Below are 13510 nucleotides of genomic sequence, written 5' to 3'. Positions count from 1 at the left end.
AGGGAAGAAAGAAAGGGTTAGAGAAGAGAGACTCTCTTGCCCAATTTTGATCTGCAAACATTAGCTAGACACTTATTTTTGTTTCAGGCTTCAGGGGAGGGAAGTCACATGAAGAGCACATCTCACTCTGACTTCTCCCTTGCCCCACAATGTCCCGGCCTCCACACCCACAGCACATTCCACAAATCCACATGGCATGTTCAGGTAAAGACAACCACCCTTTCACAGGATTTCATCTGATAGGGGCAGAAAGACGTTAACTATTCTGTAGAAGGGTGGGCCCTGCAGAGAAACAACTGCCTGAGAGCCGGGGGTGTGAATGCAGAGTAAGTACGGCAGAAATCTGTCACGAAGCTGGAAGAAACGCCAGCCTGCCCAGGAGGCCCACAGGAACTTTCCTCTCCTTAAGAGGAGCCGCACCTGGAATTCTAAAAGGCCATTGTTGATCTTCTCAACTTTCTGTGCTCCCCTATATCTTTTGAGAAGTTTAAGATCTTTTAAGTTTGCCTATTCACAGCTAACTCCACCACTAGGACCAATGAAAAGAAATTTGCAGTTTGCAGCTGGATCCAAATTCCTCTACTCAAAGCTTCTAAGGAAAGCCCTTGAACTCGAGGCCACTATGGCCTGGACTTAAACACATGGAGAAGGGGCTCCACACACATGCCAGTGTCTTCAGGAAGATGACCAAGGAACTTCCATTCCCTGACACTCTGCCCCATCACCAGTGTTCAGTGCTCTCAGGCAATACGGGCTCAGACAAGAAATTCTTGCAGATTTTGTAAGGTTCTGCTTCCAGGGTTAACCTCATCCCCCGCACTTGCCTTCAGCCTCCGACCAGCCAGGTCGTGTAGGGTGAGGGGCTTCTTGGCCCGGCCACTTACCGTGGGCTCCATGCCATCCACGATGCTCTGTATCAGCCTCTTGAGCTCGCTCAGGGCAGTGCGCAAGCTGCCGGCTGGCACATCCTTGGCAGACGAGGTTTCGGAAGACTCATCCATCGAGGAGTCCGTAGAGACGGCCGAGTCGGCACTGTCATTCCCTCGGAGGTGGGAGCAGAGATAGCGAACCTGGCAGTAGGCCTCCCAGAGCTGCAGTCTTAGCTGCTCCACAAAGAATCGTTCCTGATTACAGACTCTAGAGAAGACTGCTGGCTGCTCATCATTTTCTAGTGTAGGAACCTAGCATACTGGCACCCAAGAGACTAGTTCCAAGAAAAGGAGTTTTTCTTTTTTAAATCCTCTGTCCCAAGAAATACTGATACTTATTCTGAGCCCAGTACATCTATCCAGACTCCCAATTATTAACACCCCAGCCCTCTACTCCCCTATCATTTGTCATAAAAAGCCCTTCTTTTATTGTTGGTTCCTTTGCTAGAAGTCATGATTAGGGAAGTGAGTGGTTAGGAGTAGCATGAAAAAATAGCCAACTGAATGGATCATGAATGTTCTAGAACCCAGTTAGTAGGAGGTAGCAGGCTGAGGATTAGCCAAAAAGCATTTCCTAAGAGGCGCTGGGGCAACAGTGAGCCTGGGACATGCTTTGGTCAGGGCTTGCTTCCTGATGCCTCTAGCCAGCAGGCCAAGGCTTAGGCAGGTATAGGGCCAGGGCCCTGGCTGGGATAAAGTAGAAACAGGAGGCACCAGGTGACGACGCAGACTGGCTCCTGAAGTCTGGGGCCTGCCCCTAGGGGATCCCTGGGCAACCTCTCATGCCAGAGTGACAGGGTATCAGTACCTGCTCCCTCTCTTGCTCCAGCTCCTCAGCCTCCATGCTCTGCTCTATCTCAGACAGGAGGGACGTGCTGGTGGCAGCAGAGCTCTGCAGACTCCTCTCCTCAGCCAGTTCTTCCACTTTCACCTGCAGCTGCCGATAGGACAGTCGTACCTCCTGAAGCTCCAGCTGGCTTTGATGTAGCTGTCAAAGAGACAACAAACGGTAGTGAGGCTTTCCCAAGCCAAAAACAAACAAGAAAACATGACCCTGAATCTGATCATGATTCTAGGTCCAACCACCAATTTATAGAAAAATACCGAGAGAACGTGCTAGATTACGCTAGGGGTGTGTGTGCGGGCAGTAAACTTCAGATTTGGGAAATTCTACAGGACCAACAGCTCAGCTTCTTCGACATACACATTTTAAGAAAAAAAGAAAGGATAAAGGGAGAATCTATAGATTAAAAGAGACTTAAGAGACATAATAACTGCAATGTGTAGTCTTATTTTAATTTGTATCTTGATTCAAGGAATAAATGTGAAAACCAATTATGACATTTATAATTCAGTTTAAAAATTTGAGCACTGGCTATTTAATATTAAGAATATATTGCAGGGGCACCTGGCTGGCTCAGTTTGTAGAACATGTGACTCTTGATCTTGGGGTTGTGATTTCGAGCCCCATGTTGGACGTGGAGCCTACTTAGAAAAATAAAAAGTAGAAAAAAACAGGGAAAATATTGTTTTTATTCCTTAGATATAATAGTCCTATGGCTATTTTTTTCTAAGATTTTATTCATTTGTGTGTGTGAGAGAGAGAGAGAGAGGAGGACGGGGGGTGGGGGGAGAAGCACATTCCCCACTGAGCAAGGGGCTCAACATGGGGCTCGATCCTAGGACCCCAGGATCACAACCTGAGCTGAAGGCAGAGGCTTAACTGACTGAGCCACCCCAGTGCCCCTCATGGCTATGTTTTTTTTTTTTTTCAAGTTCTTATCACTTAGAGGTATTCTTTATTTATAGATAAAGTATAAAAATTCTGGGATTTACTTCAGAATAATACAAAAGAGAAACAGGTAGATGTAATGAACTTGGAGCAGGACTGGCTGGGACTCAATGATTTGTACAGCTGGCAATGGGGTACATGGGGCATCATCACACTATTTTACTTTTGAATTTGTATAAAATTCTCCATACTAAAAAAACGAACACACCACATATAAAGGCACACAGAGTAAGGTACAATTCTCACCAGAATGACTAAAATAAATAATAAAATAATGATACCAAGTGTTGATGAGGACGTGGAACACCCGAGAGTCTCCCCGCTGTTGAGAGTGAAGATGTACAACCACTCTGGGGTAACTGGCTTTTCTACTGGGTGGAATACACAGCTATCTCATGGCCCAGAAGTTCATTTGTAGGTGCAGACCCAACACAAATGGCTGTGTATGTGCCCGTAAGATAGAAAGGATGTCTACAGCAGCATTATTCTTAAGAGCCACAAATGGGAAATCATCCAAATGCCAATATAGAATGGAGAGATATAGTCAAACTGGAATACTATACAGCAGTGAAAAATGGAAGAACACACTGCTACTATATGCCATAACATGGATGGATTTCATAGACATAATGTCAAGGAAAAGCCAGACATAAAACAATATGTAATATAGAATTCATTTATAATATTAAAAAGTTCTCTTTTTAAAAAGATTTATTTATTTATTTGAGAGAGAGAAAGTGAGCAGGAGTAGGGGTAGAGGGAGAAGCAGACTCCCTGCTGAGCAGGGGGCCCAATGTAGGGCTCAGTCCCAGGAACCCAGGAGCATGACCTGAGCCAAAGGCAGAAGCTTATTCAACCGAGCCACCCAGGTGTTCCATAAAAAATTCTGAAACTTCATTGAGATAGAAGAGATAAAAGTGGAAGAGAAGTCTGCCTTTGAGAACTACCAGGGTACTGACTGGGAGGCACAAAAGGGAAGTCTGCAGGGTGCTGATAATGGGCTTTATCTTGCTCTGGGAGGTGGTTACACAGGGGTATATATTTGTAAAAATTCACTGGGATGTCCACTTAAGATTTGTATGCTTTACTGTATGTATGTTGTATTTTAGTGAAAAAATTTAAGGGGAAAAGGGCTGTCTGTAATGAAGTTAGGGGTAGGATTTGGAATAACATCTGGGTAGAAACACCAAGAACTCCCAAACCCATGAGAAAAGTGGTCTCTGCCTACTGTCTGTGTCGTATCTCAGTTTACAGATAAGGCCAGGCCTGGGAGGGGTCTTATGCAGCACGTGTGGCTCAGAGGAGGAGAGGGATGCCAGTGATAGAAGGGACAGCAGTGCAGCCATCGTGACTTACAGGCCTGGGCTCCTTCCCTCTCTCCTGCTACTGCTACTTCACTCCTCTCTGCATGCTCTGTGGCCTCTTTCCTGTGGAGTCCAAACAGGGCCCTGCTACCTGCTAAGATTAGAACTGCTCAATGTTGACTCCACCATGGCTGCTAAACATTGTACTCTATTAGTGCACTCCATCACTACACTTGCTTTTAACACAACAGATCCTAACTGCAGAATTTTCATCTGCTTGCTAACCATTATGCACATACACCTACACAAGAGCAATGTTTCCACTCCCGTATTTGTGGACTGCCCACCCACCCCTTTTTAAGAGATTTTGGGGTGGGGCAGTGGGGGGGGGGGGCAGGAGAAAAGAGTTTCCTGGGATTTAATTTTAACTAATTTATTCTTTTATAACAAAGGATTTCTGGGGTTACCCCTGTTCATTAAAAATAGAGCAGACATGTTACTGCCTGTTCCAGACTACTGGCCAGATCGGCTTGTGGCTCCTGCAGCAATGCAGACACTGAGCAGCAGTGGGTAGCAACTCAGAGCTCTGTCATTCTCATGAATGAGGCAAGCTGCCTTGCAGAGCCTCTAGCCAATACTTTAGGTGTCCTAGGGCCTTGCCTCTGCTGATCAGCATCAGACAACAGTTGCCTAATGGCACCAGTGATCCGGATGTACCTTAACTAGGAAGAGTCTGGAGCCTGGCTGCTCAGAGAATGAAAATGGAACTGGCAAGCTTGCTCTTTCTACAGAGTTCCCATGGATCAGCAATACCTGCTGGTCAGTGGGAACTCCTCCAGCCCCAGTTTTGAGAAAACTCAGAAAGAAGAAAGTAGGGTTAAAAAAAAAAAAAAAAAAAAAGGACATTCCTAGGAAGCATTTGGCACAATTACAAATGGCATACTAATAAGCAAAATGCTTTACAATTATTTTCTAAGCAACTCCACGTACATCTCAGCAGGAGAAGCTCAGCACAGACAAGTACAAGTTCTTATGCACTGGACAAGATTAGTTCAATTACTCATGCACACTAGAGGATGCTTAATTAATTATAACAGTGAGAGAGCAAAAGACCAGAACAGGTCTGCCCTCTCTGGTCAATAACTGATCCACAAGCATATGCAGAAAAACTGAACCAGAGGAGTCTATTAAATATAAGAAATCTCTAAAATAAGAAATACCATATTTTGTATAACAAAGATGACACTAAATGTATTTATATATGTACAAATAAGAAAGACACCAAATTCCTGTGTTGGTGTAGTACACTAGGCTTAAGCTTACAATGCTCATGCCCCTAGAGTGGGTGCAAGTGGGAGCCCCCTCCCATTTCACACTGAGGGAACTAAGACTATGGTATGATGTTAAGTGTCAAAGCAGTCTATATTGCAGGCCACCTGCTTCCTGGGTCACCCCACAGAGTGGGGGCTATGTTTTCTGCTGATGAAATCCTGGGACAAGGCTCCTGCACATATCTGTAAGATGCCCACGTGGATATGAATCGAGTCATATATGGCATTTAAGTGGTCCTTAGAGGGACAAAATCCTTTACTGGGTATTTTTTTTTAATTTTTTTAAATTTTTATTTATTTATGATAGTCACACAGAGAGAGAGAGAGAGAGGCAGAGACATAGGCAGAGGGAGAAGCAGGCTCCATGCACCGGGAGCCCGATGTGGGATTTGATCCTGGGTCTCCAGAATCACGCCCTGGGCCAAAGGCAGGCGCCAAACCACTGCGCCACCCAGGGATCCCGCTTTACTGGGTATTAAGAGTTCAGAAAAATGTCCAGTTTTTTAATTTATTGGGTATTCAACAAATAATAATTGTTATACCTATTGTCAGTCTGAAAAATAACTAGAGCTGGAGTTGATTGGTGGTTTAAAAATCCACATTAGATAGTAGAACCCCAACTACATAGTGAACTGGAGAGAGTGAACTAAAGACAGGGGCTACCCTGGTCATGTAGGCCTGATGCCCTGCCTATTCAGCCTTCTTCTCGTCCTTTATCTGAAACAAAGGATTAAAATCATGGAATTATTATATATATTCCAAAGCCACCAGCTCTACCTTCCACAAGTCTGATTTAGACCCCTCAATTACTACCTGGACAAGTTGGCATTTTTATTTCTGTATTCAGTACAGGCCATGTCAGCAACAGAAAGGGCTTTCTGGAGGACACTGTTAATTAGCAGCAGCTTAAGGAAAGTTTCGTATGAGCTGAAGGAAAAGAATCACAAAAAGGTGGGAAAGATAAGAATTCAGCCCACAAACCCAGATTCTACCAATCAAAGCGTACACTGCCTGACTTGATATAGGATGTGGGGGCACTGGACAGCCCCGGTGGCCTAGCGGTTTAGCGCTGCCTGCAGCTCGGGGCGTGATCCTGGAGACCACGGATCGAGTCCCACGTCAGGCTCCTGCATGGAGCCTGCTTCTCTCCCTCTTTCCCTCTGCCTCTGTCTCTGTCTGTCATGAATAAATAAATAAAATCTTAAAAAAAAAAAAAAAAAGGATGTGGGGGCACTGACTCTCATCCTTGAAGAACGTAGCCAGAAGACAGTGGATGTGCGGACAGTGAGAATGTAAATGTGGTGTGACCTGGAGCTCCTTCTGCCAGAGAGCATACAACCCACAGTGCTAGCCAGGGACTGGATGGTGCACGCTGGTCCTGCTCTTCCCCATCCTTCGGTCCCCAATTCTTGGTTTGATATAAGGATTTCTCATTTGTGAATTCAAGCTAGACTGAAAGGCTCTTTTAGGCAGGGGTCATTTCCCCGTTTTCCTGTATTTCTCTTCCTTCTTCATACTCAACCTCAGAAGAATGCCTGATGGTGTAAGAAATTCTGGTGAGACACTGACTGGCAGAAGCAAGGGATGCACTAGATGTTATCATTGAGCACCACGTGAAGCAGGTGGGAGGGCTCTAATTTCAATTCTACCAGGACTTAACTATAATACTTTGGTAAATGATCCACTTTTTTCTAAGCCTCAATTTTAGAATGTATACAAAAGCACCCTGTTCCCTGTAAAGAAGTATACAAATGTTCACCACTATTATCATCATCAGCTTAGAGTATGAGCCAACTCTTTTCCACCTTGAGAATAGCTATGAGGCTTTGGCAAGCATCATTCTCTTTTCAACATTTATAGAGGCCCTACTGTATGCAAAGTTCTAAGCTGAAGGTACCAAAAAAAAAAAAAACCAAAAAAAAAAAACAAAAAAACCATGGAAGGTGTAATACTGCTCATTTGCCCTGAAAGACATTAATTACTCAGATGGCAGCTTAGCTGATGGTGTCAATAACAAGTGATGTTAGCTTAAGATGTTACCTTATCCCACATCCTACAGCTCTCCTCAATGGCTGACCACTGAGCCCAGTGGGGTCTGCCGTGGCTTGGTCTTTGGGGAGAGATTCATCTGGGGCTTGGCTGACCGCCTCCACATGAATGACATTGTTGCAATCTCCCCCACTGGCTGGCATGCTCAGAGGGTACCCAAGGGGGAGCAGTACACTCTTAGCCACTGGCCCCAGGTGCTCCTAGGCCACTATGGCAAAGCTGCCTTTGTAGCAGATGTCACACACTATTTCTGAGGAGGCTAGGAGCGGTTATCTTTGTTTAGGGGGTTGTCAAGTGTGAGCCTGGGGATTCAGCTGAGGACTAATGGCAGGTCCCAAATAAGGACAAATATGGCCACGAAGCACTTTCCTTTAGGAAGGAAAAAGAGGCCAATTAGGTTCACAAAGGGGTCAACCTATGCCTTTTCTAGTAACTGTTAGAAGCAGGATGTAAGTCTTGCTGTGTTCAGCAGGCAGCTTCTTGAATTCTGCTCAGTGCAAGCTAAGTGCATGAGCCTGGGAAAGCAGCCGCAGAGAGCATCGTGAGCCAAGCACAGAAAGTCATAGGCTCCCTCTGAAATCTCTAGCAGATTTCACAAACCCTAGGAGGCAGAATGACACGCCCCATGTTCCAGTCATGTTAACAGCCCAGAAAGAACTCTCAGAAATTGCTCCAGGGGCCATTGGCTCAGAACAAATTGGAAAGATGACCCGTGGGTAGCAATGCGTTTGTTTTCGGCAGAGCCAGACTGGCCTAGCTGGTGAGTGCCCAAGGAGAACAATGACAAGGCCAACAGAGGGGCCTTGCCTTTATCCTGTCCTGACCCCTGATGGGGTGCTGGTTAGGCAGATAAGCCTTTCATCTGGCCCTGGCCCTACAGGACAGCTTCTTTGCCGCAGTACCTGGAGGTCTTTGTCATGGCCTTGTCTCTCCAGGACAAGCACCCGGTCCTGTAGCTCCTCCACGGTCCCCTGCAGCAGGTCGTTCTCCTGTAAGGTGGCACTGAGACGATGCTCAAGCTCCCGTTTCCGATCTGACAGCATCTTGATCTGAAAGGGTGGAGAGTCACAGGAGTGGTGGGCAGTCACACCCAGGCTGAGGAGGAGGAAAAGAGGCACTAGCCTCAAACATGAAGGCAAGTGTCTGTCCAGGGGCCCCCATCCCTGAAAGAACAGCTGCAAACTCCTGAGCTGAAGAGAAAGCCCCTCCCTGCTAGAAACCTGTCTGGGAAGGGGTGGGAGATGAGCTTTGGGGAAGCTGGAATGTGGGATGCCAGGCAGAGGAAGGGAAGGTCAGTGTTCTGGAAATTCCACAGATAAGACAGCGAAGGGCTCCACCTTGCCTGCCCGTGACTTCACCTCAATCCCACAATTTATGGGGGAGTGGAACCCACCCTCCATTCCATTCTTCCTTTTCAGGAAAATGCCTGAGACAGCCTCTTGAGCTGCTATCTTGTCATACACTTTGATGGCTCTCTTCTGTACTTTCCCCTACTGCTAACAGGTCTGGATCACCAGGCAGTACAGACCTGGTGCGCCACGTTAATGTGGGAGCCAGCAGGGTATAGAAAACAAAGTAGTGCCTGCATCAGCCTGTGTCCTGGAAGGAACAGGACATGGACATAGTAACTGATTTTACTCAAAGTGTCTTTTTGCCTGAGCAAGTAATCTATGAATAGGAGCAATTGCACTCCTTTTATTAAACAGGTTGGTATGTCTGTACACTGCATAGCTATCCAGTCTCAAGAGATATAAATCTTCTTTTAGTAAGGCCTGTCTAGTCTCTTCAATGTCTGTGAGAAAACAAAGGAAAGGAGAAAAGATATGCCAAGCCTTTTGGCCTCACAGTCTATAGGCTCAGGAGCTGTGCCAGCATTCCACAAGGTCAGTGATGCTTCACCCCAAGAACACTGCCCCACTCAGGGGCTATGGAAGCCTTCCCAAGTCCTGCAGGCAGGTCCCACTGGCTCCTCCTGACTATCAGTTCCCTGCTGGGCTCATCCCTTAACCAGCTTCTTGCTCCCAACATGGCTAAGATGTTCTCCATGCATTCCAGTTTGGCTTGGAGAACAGTCCATTTCTTTCCTGGGAGATCTGGAAATGAATGTCTAACATGTCTGAAGTTCTCTGAAATCCACCTTTCCTTCTGCTTTTTGCCTCTTCTCACTTGCCACACTAGAATTCTGTTCAGAGGGCAGAGATCTTCCCTGGCCACCAATCAATCAGATAGGATGCTGTCCTGGGGAAATGAAGTATGTGGCCTTTGTTCAGAGAGATCAGGTATCTGGCCAAACAAAGAAATACTGTCTCAAGTGTGCACCTGGGTAAGGGACAAAAAGGAATAGAGCTCTTTCTGAATGCGGCCACTATTCCCCACACTGAAGCATTTTACCCACATGAAGAAATTCTTACTCTAGTTGATTTTCATTTAAATACCCTCTGACCTTTATATTTTCCTTCCATGAATAATCTTTGTTTCTCAAGTTCCACTCAGTGAAATAATGAGATAATACAGTTCCAACAGGCAATCCTAGCCCTTTTAAAAAAACGTAGAAGTTCAGAGCTCCATGAGGAAACATGCTTAAATAATTTCATAGGTTGGCTTTTTAAAGTAGCAGTGTTACTGGATGAAGTAAGGCATCGGCACTGCCTAACTCCACCCTATACACCCTGAGACTTGTGACCAAATCTGCCAATTAACATTCTTGGGAATGACTCTGAGTCACGAAGGTCTTGAAAGAGTAAGCAGAGGGAAGAGGAAAACAGGCAACTCGAAGGAGTCAGACCTTGGTAAAGGCAGTTGAACGGCAAGTCATGCACACAAGTGGTCACAGACAGGCATGCCAAACCCCACCAGAACCAACTACTTACTTCAAGAACCTGCTGCTCAATACCAGTAGTATTTCCAAGGGAAGGGAGAAGGGAAGGGAATGACAGGCAGGAGAAAAGAGAAGATATTGACAGACTTTAGGAAAAACATCTTCAGGTCATTTCCAAAAAAAGGGAGCAGCCATCTGGGTTTCTCTGGGCCTGACTACACCTACTGATTCCTTAACCACAGGGGGTGTGTGCGTTCATTTGGCTCTAGACCATCCCTTTAAGTGTAACTTAGCCAAAGGGTTGCTGTCCAGACAAACTAGCTTAAGGGCCCTTAGGATCAGATTAGGTGCAAGCCTCTGGGGGGGGGGAAGAGCCCATTTGGGTTGGTGATAAGACTCCCCTCTCCTCACCTCCCACAACTGGGTTCTCACTGAGTTGGCCCTTAAGTGCTACTTTTTCTTTCCCTCTGGCCCACTGAGGGCCACAGACCCTGACTGCCATGCTCTGGCCTCTCAAACACTCCACATTGAGTGCTTTTCATGTATTAATTCATCAAATACAACAACCCGATGAAGTAGCTACTTGTGTTTCTCTCATTTTATATGTGAGAATATAAGAGATCCCATCAAAGTAGACTGAACTGGACCTAAATGGAACGGAGAAAGGGAAAATGCTCTTTCCCATCTTCTATTTAGGATTGGCAAGAATGTTTTTGGACCAATCAACACATTCAGTAAAAGTAGGTCATTCATGATTTCAACACACTCAGCAGTAACTCTGAGCAACATTATTCTTCCAGACAACAGGCTACCCACTGCAACATGAATCGAATGTTTCTCATTTAGTTTCTACAGATACATCTCTCTTTAGAGAATTTACATATAGCAGGGTTTTGTTTCCCAGTTCAGAAGACTCCTTATCCAAAACATCTAGCACAGCGCCTCCACTGAGAAAAGCACTTCCATCTTCAAGCACTGCCACATGGGAAGGCTCACCTCAGCCTGAAGGCTTTCAAGCCTGATGATGTGCTGGTTGGTTGATGAGTTTTTCTCCCGAAAGTCTTCTCTGAGGGCATGGACTTGCATGGAGAGTTGTCTCTCAACTTCTGATGCCTGCAAGCAGAGGAGACCTTCAGGGTGGATTCAGAGGCTGTGCAAAGGAAGTCTGTTAAGATTTCAGCCTTTTGTTTCCCAAGGATCCCTTTCCAATTTCCTACTCCGTAAAGAGAATAGGATGAAATATTGGCTTCCCACCCCAGTTCATGTGTTCCCTAGTGCTCCAACAAGACAAACTCCCATCCCTGCTTTCACTATGGATGAGTCTGTCTTGGTAAAGACCACTTTACTAGTCAGAAGAAACAGGCCTAGGAATGGTAAGCTCTCAAATGTTCGATAGAATTATAATTACTTGGTACACAGCAGAACCTCAGCAAACATCTACTAAATTGAGAGAAGGTTTCAGTGTTTTATGTAAGAGTATGACAGATAAACCTACTACCTTAGAAATCCCTTTATTTCTTAGAAATTTCTGTATTTATATTCTCTCATTCTTTTATTTTCATTTCCTTAGCAGAGCCCAGGTAAATCATCTCTGTCTACATTTCTTATTTCCATTCAACACGGGCACTATTTGAAGTTCTCTGTCTTGTCTGTTAAGATTTTTTTTTTAAGTTTTTATTTTTAAAGAATTTTTCTACATCTAGCTTGGGGTTCAAATTCACAACCCTGGCATCAAGAGTTGCACACTCCCTCAACTGAGCCAGTCAGGCACCAATATCTGTTAAGATTTTTGCCATTGGGCAGCCCGGGTGGCTCAGCGGTTTAGCACCGCCTTCAGCCCAGGGCCTGATCCTGGAGACCTGGGATCGAGTCCCACGTCAGGCTCCCTGCATGGAGCCTGTTTCTTGCTCTGCCTGTGTCTCTGCCTCTCTCTCTCTCTCATGAATAAATAAAATCTTAAAAAAAAAAAAAGATTTTTGCCATTTATTCCTCAAGGATATATTTTGCAATTTTTAATTCTCTGGGGAGTGTTGGCTAAGGCAGTTATTTTCCACCCTAATCCATCTATTCTCCAATGCTCCATCACAGAACAACAAAGACATTTAGTATATCAGCACCTTCTCTTGAATACGCAGGAGAGTATTTTGAAAGAATGCTTTCTTGATAAGATTTGAACTCTCGTCTTTCTCCTGAAGGCCCACCCCAGCTTCCTGTGTGCACTGGCCCTGAACGCTGCCCAGTTGAGAGAAGATAGCCACAGGATAGTTTAAGTAACTGCCTCAGTGCTTTTTTGAGGCTAAAAGGGGTCAGTAAGCTTTAAGAGTTCTTGGGAAAGATCACCGTGTGCTGAAATGGTTAGGAAAGGCTTCTGGAGGAGGTGGGATGGTAATAATGTTGATATGGTAGGCTAGCTGTTCAGTGAGGCTCTCCCATTAATAGATACATGTTTGATAGTTTTTTTTTTTTTTAAGATTTTATATATTTATTCATGAGAGACACACAGAGAGGGGGTGGGGGAAGAGACACAGGCGGAGGGAGAAGCAGGCTCCATGCAGAGAGCCCGATGTGGGACTCGATCCTGGATCCCGGGATCACGTCCTGAGCCGAAGACAGACGCTCAACCGCTGAGCCACCCAGGCGTCCCTTTTTTTAACTTAAAAAAAAGTATTTATTTAGTACAGGGGTGGGGGATGACAGAGGGAGAGACAATACCCAGGCAAACTCCCTGTCGAGCACAGAACCCATGTGGGGCTCAATCCCATGACTCTTAGATACAACCTGAGTCAAAACCAAGAGTCGGACACTCAATGGACTGAGTCACTTGGGTGCCCCTCCATGGTTGTTTTTATCTTCAAGTGCTATATAAGCAATTGCTCATCGTTGTTTTGGTCCCACAGATTCAACAAATGTTGCTCCCCTGCACAAGAAAGCTTTATAAGAATCTCGGGCTATAGTTCTAATTTTTAAACAGTTATAAAACATGCAAAAGGGCAGCCCAGGTGGCTCAGCGGTTTAGCGCCGCCTTCGGCCCAGGGCCTGATCCTGGAGACCGGGGATTGAGTCCCATGTCAGGCTTCCTGCATGGAGCCTGCTTCTCCCTCTGCCTGTGTCTCTGTCTCTGTCTCTCTCATGAATAAATAAAATCTTAAAAAAAAAAATACACAACAAAATCACTTTTTTTTCCTTATTCTAAATTTATTTATTTTTTTAATATTTTATTTATTTATTCATGAGAGACACAGAGAGAGAGAGAGGCAGAGACACAGGCAGAAGGAGAAGCAGGATCC

The 13510-nt window shown here is 45.3% G+C and overlaps 1 protein-coding gene across 6 annotated transcripts in view; it reads right to left on the bottom strand.

The window, feature by feature from the left end:
- Nucleotides 1-13510, bottom strand: part of BICDL1 (BICD family like cargo adaptor 1) — a 101879-nt gene that overhangs the window by 14680 nt on the left and 73689 nt on the right. For all 6 annotated transcript variants that reach the window (XR_012019325.1, XR_012019326.1, XM_072802761.1 and 3 more), the window contains exons 3-6: nt 11220-11336; nt 8308-8454; nt 1738-1917; nt 885-1103 (exon numbers count right to left, since the gene is read on the bottom strand). Coding sequence is in view for 4 of the 6 variants with exons in the window: in XM_072802761.1 (XP_072658862.1) it covers nt 885-1103; nt 1738-1917; nt 8308-8454; nt 11220-11336 (663 nt within the window). In the remaining 2 variants the exon portion in view is untranslated. The remainder of the gene's footprint in view (nt 1-884; nt 1104-1737; nt 1918-8307; nt 8455-11219; nt 11337-13510) is intronic.

The sequence above is a fragment of the Canis lupus genome, chromosome 27 (genome assembly GCF_048164855.1).
Source record: "Canis lupus baileyi chromosome 27, mCanLup2.hap1, whole genome shotgun sequence".
In the NCBI taxonomy this organism is placed as follows: Eukaryota; Metazoa; Chordata; class Mammalia; order Carnivora; family Canidae; genus Canis; species Canis lupus.
Note: the sequence above shows the minus strand (reverse complement) of the source record. Positions and strands in the feature narration are given on the sequence as shown.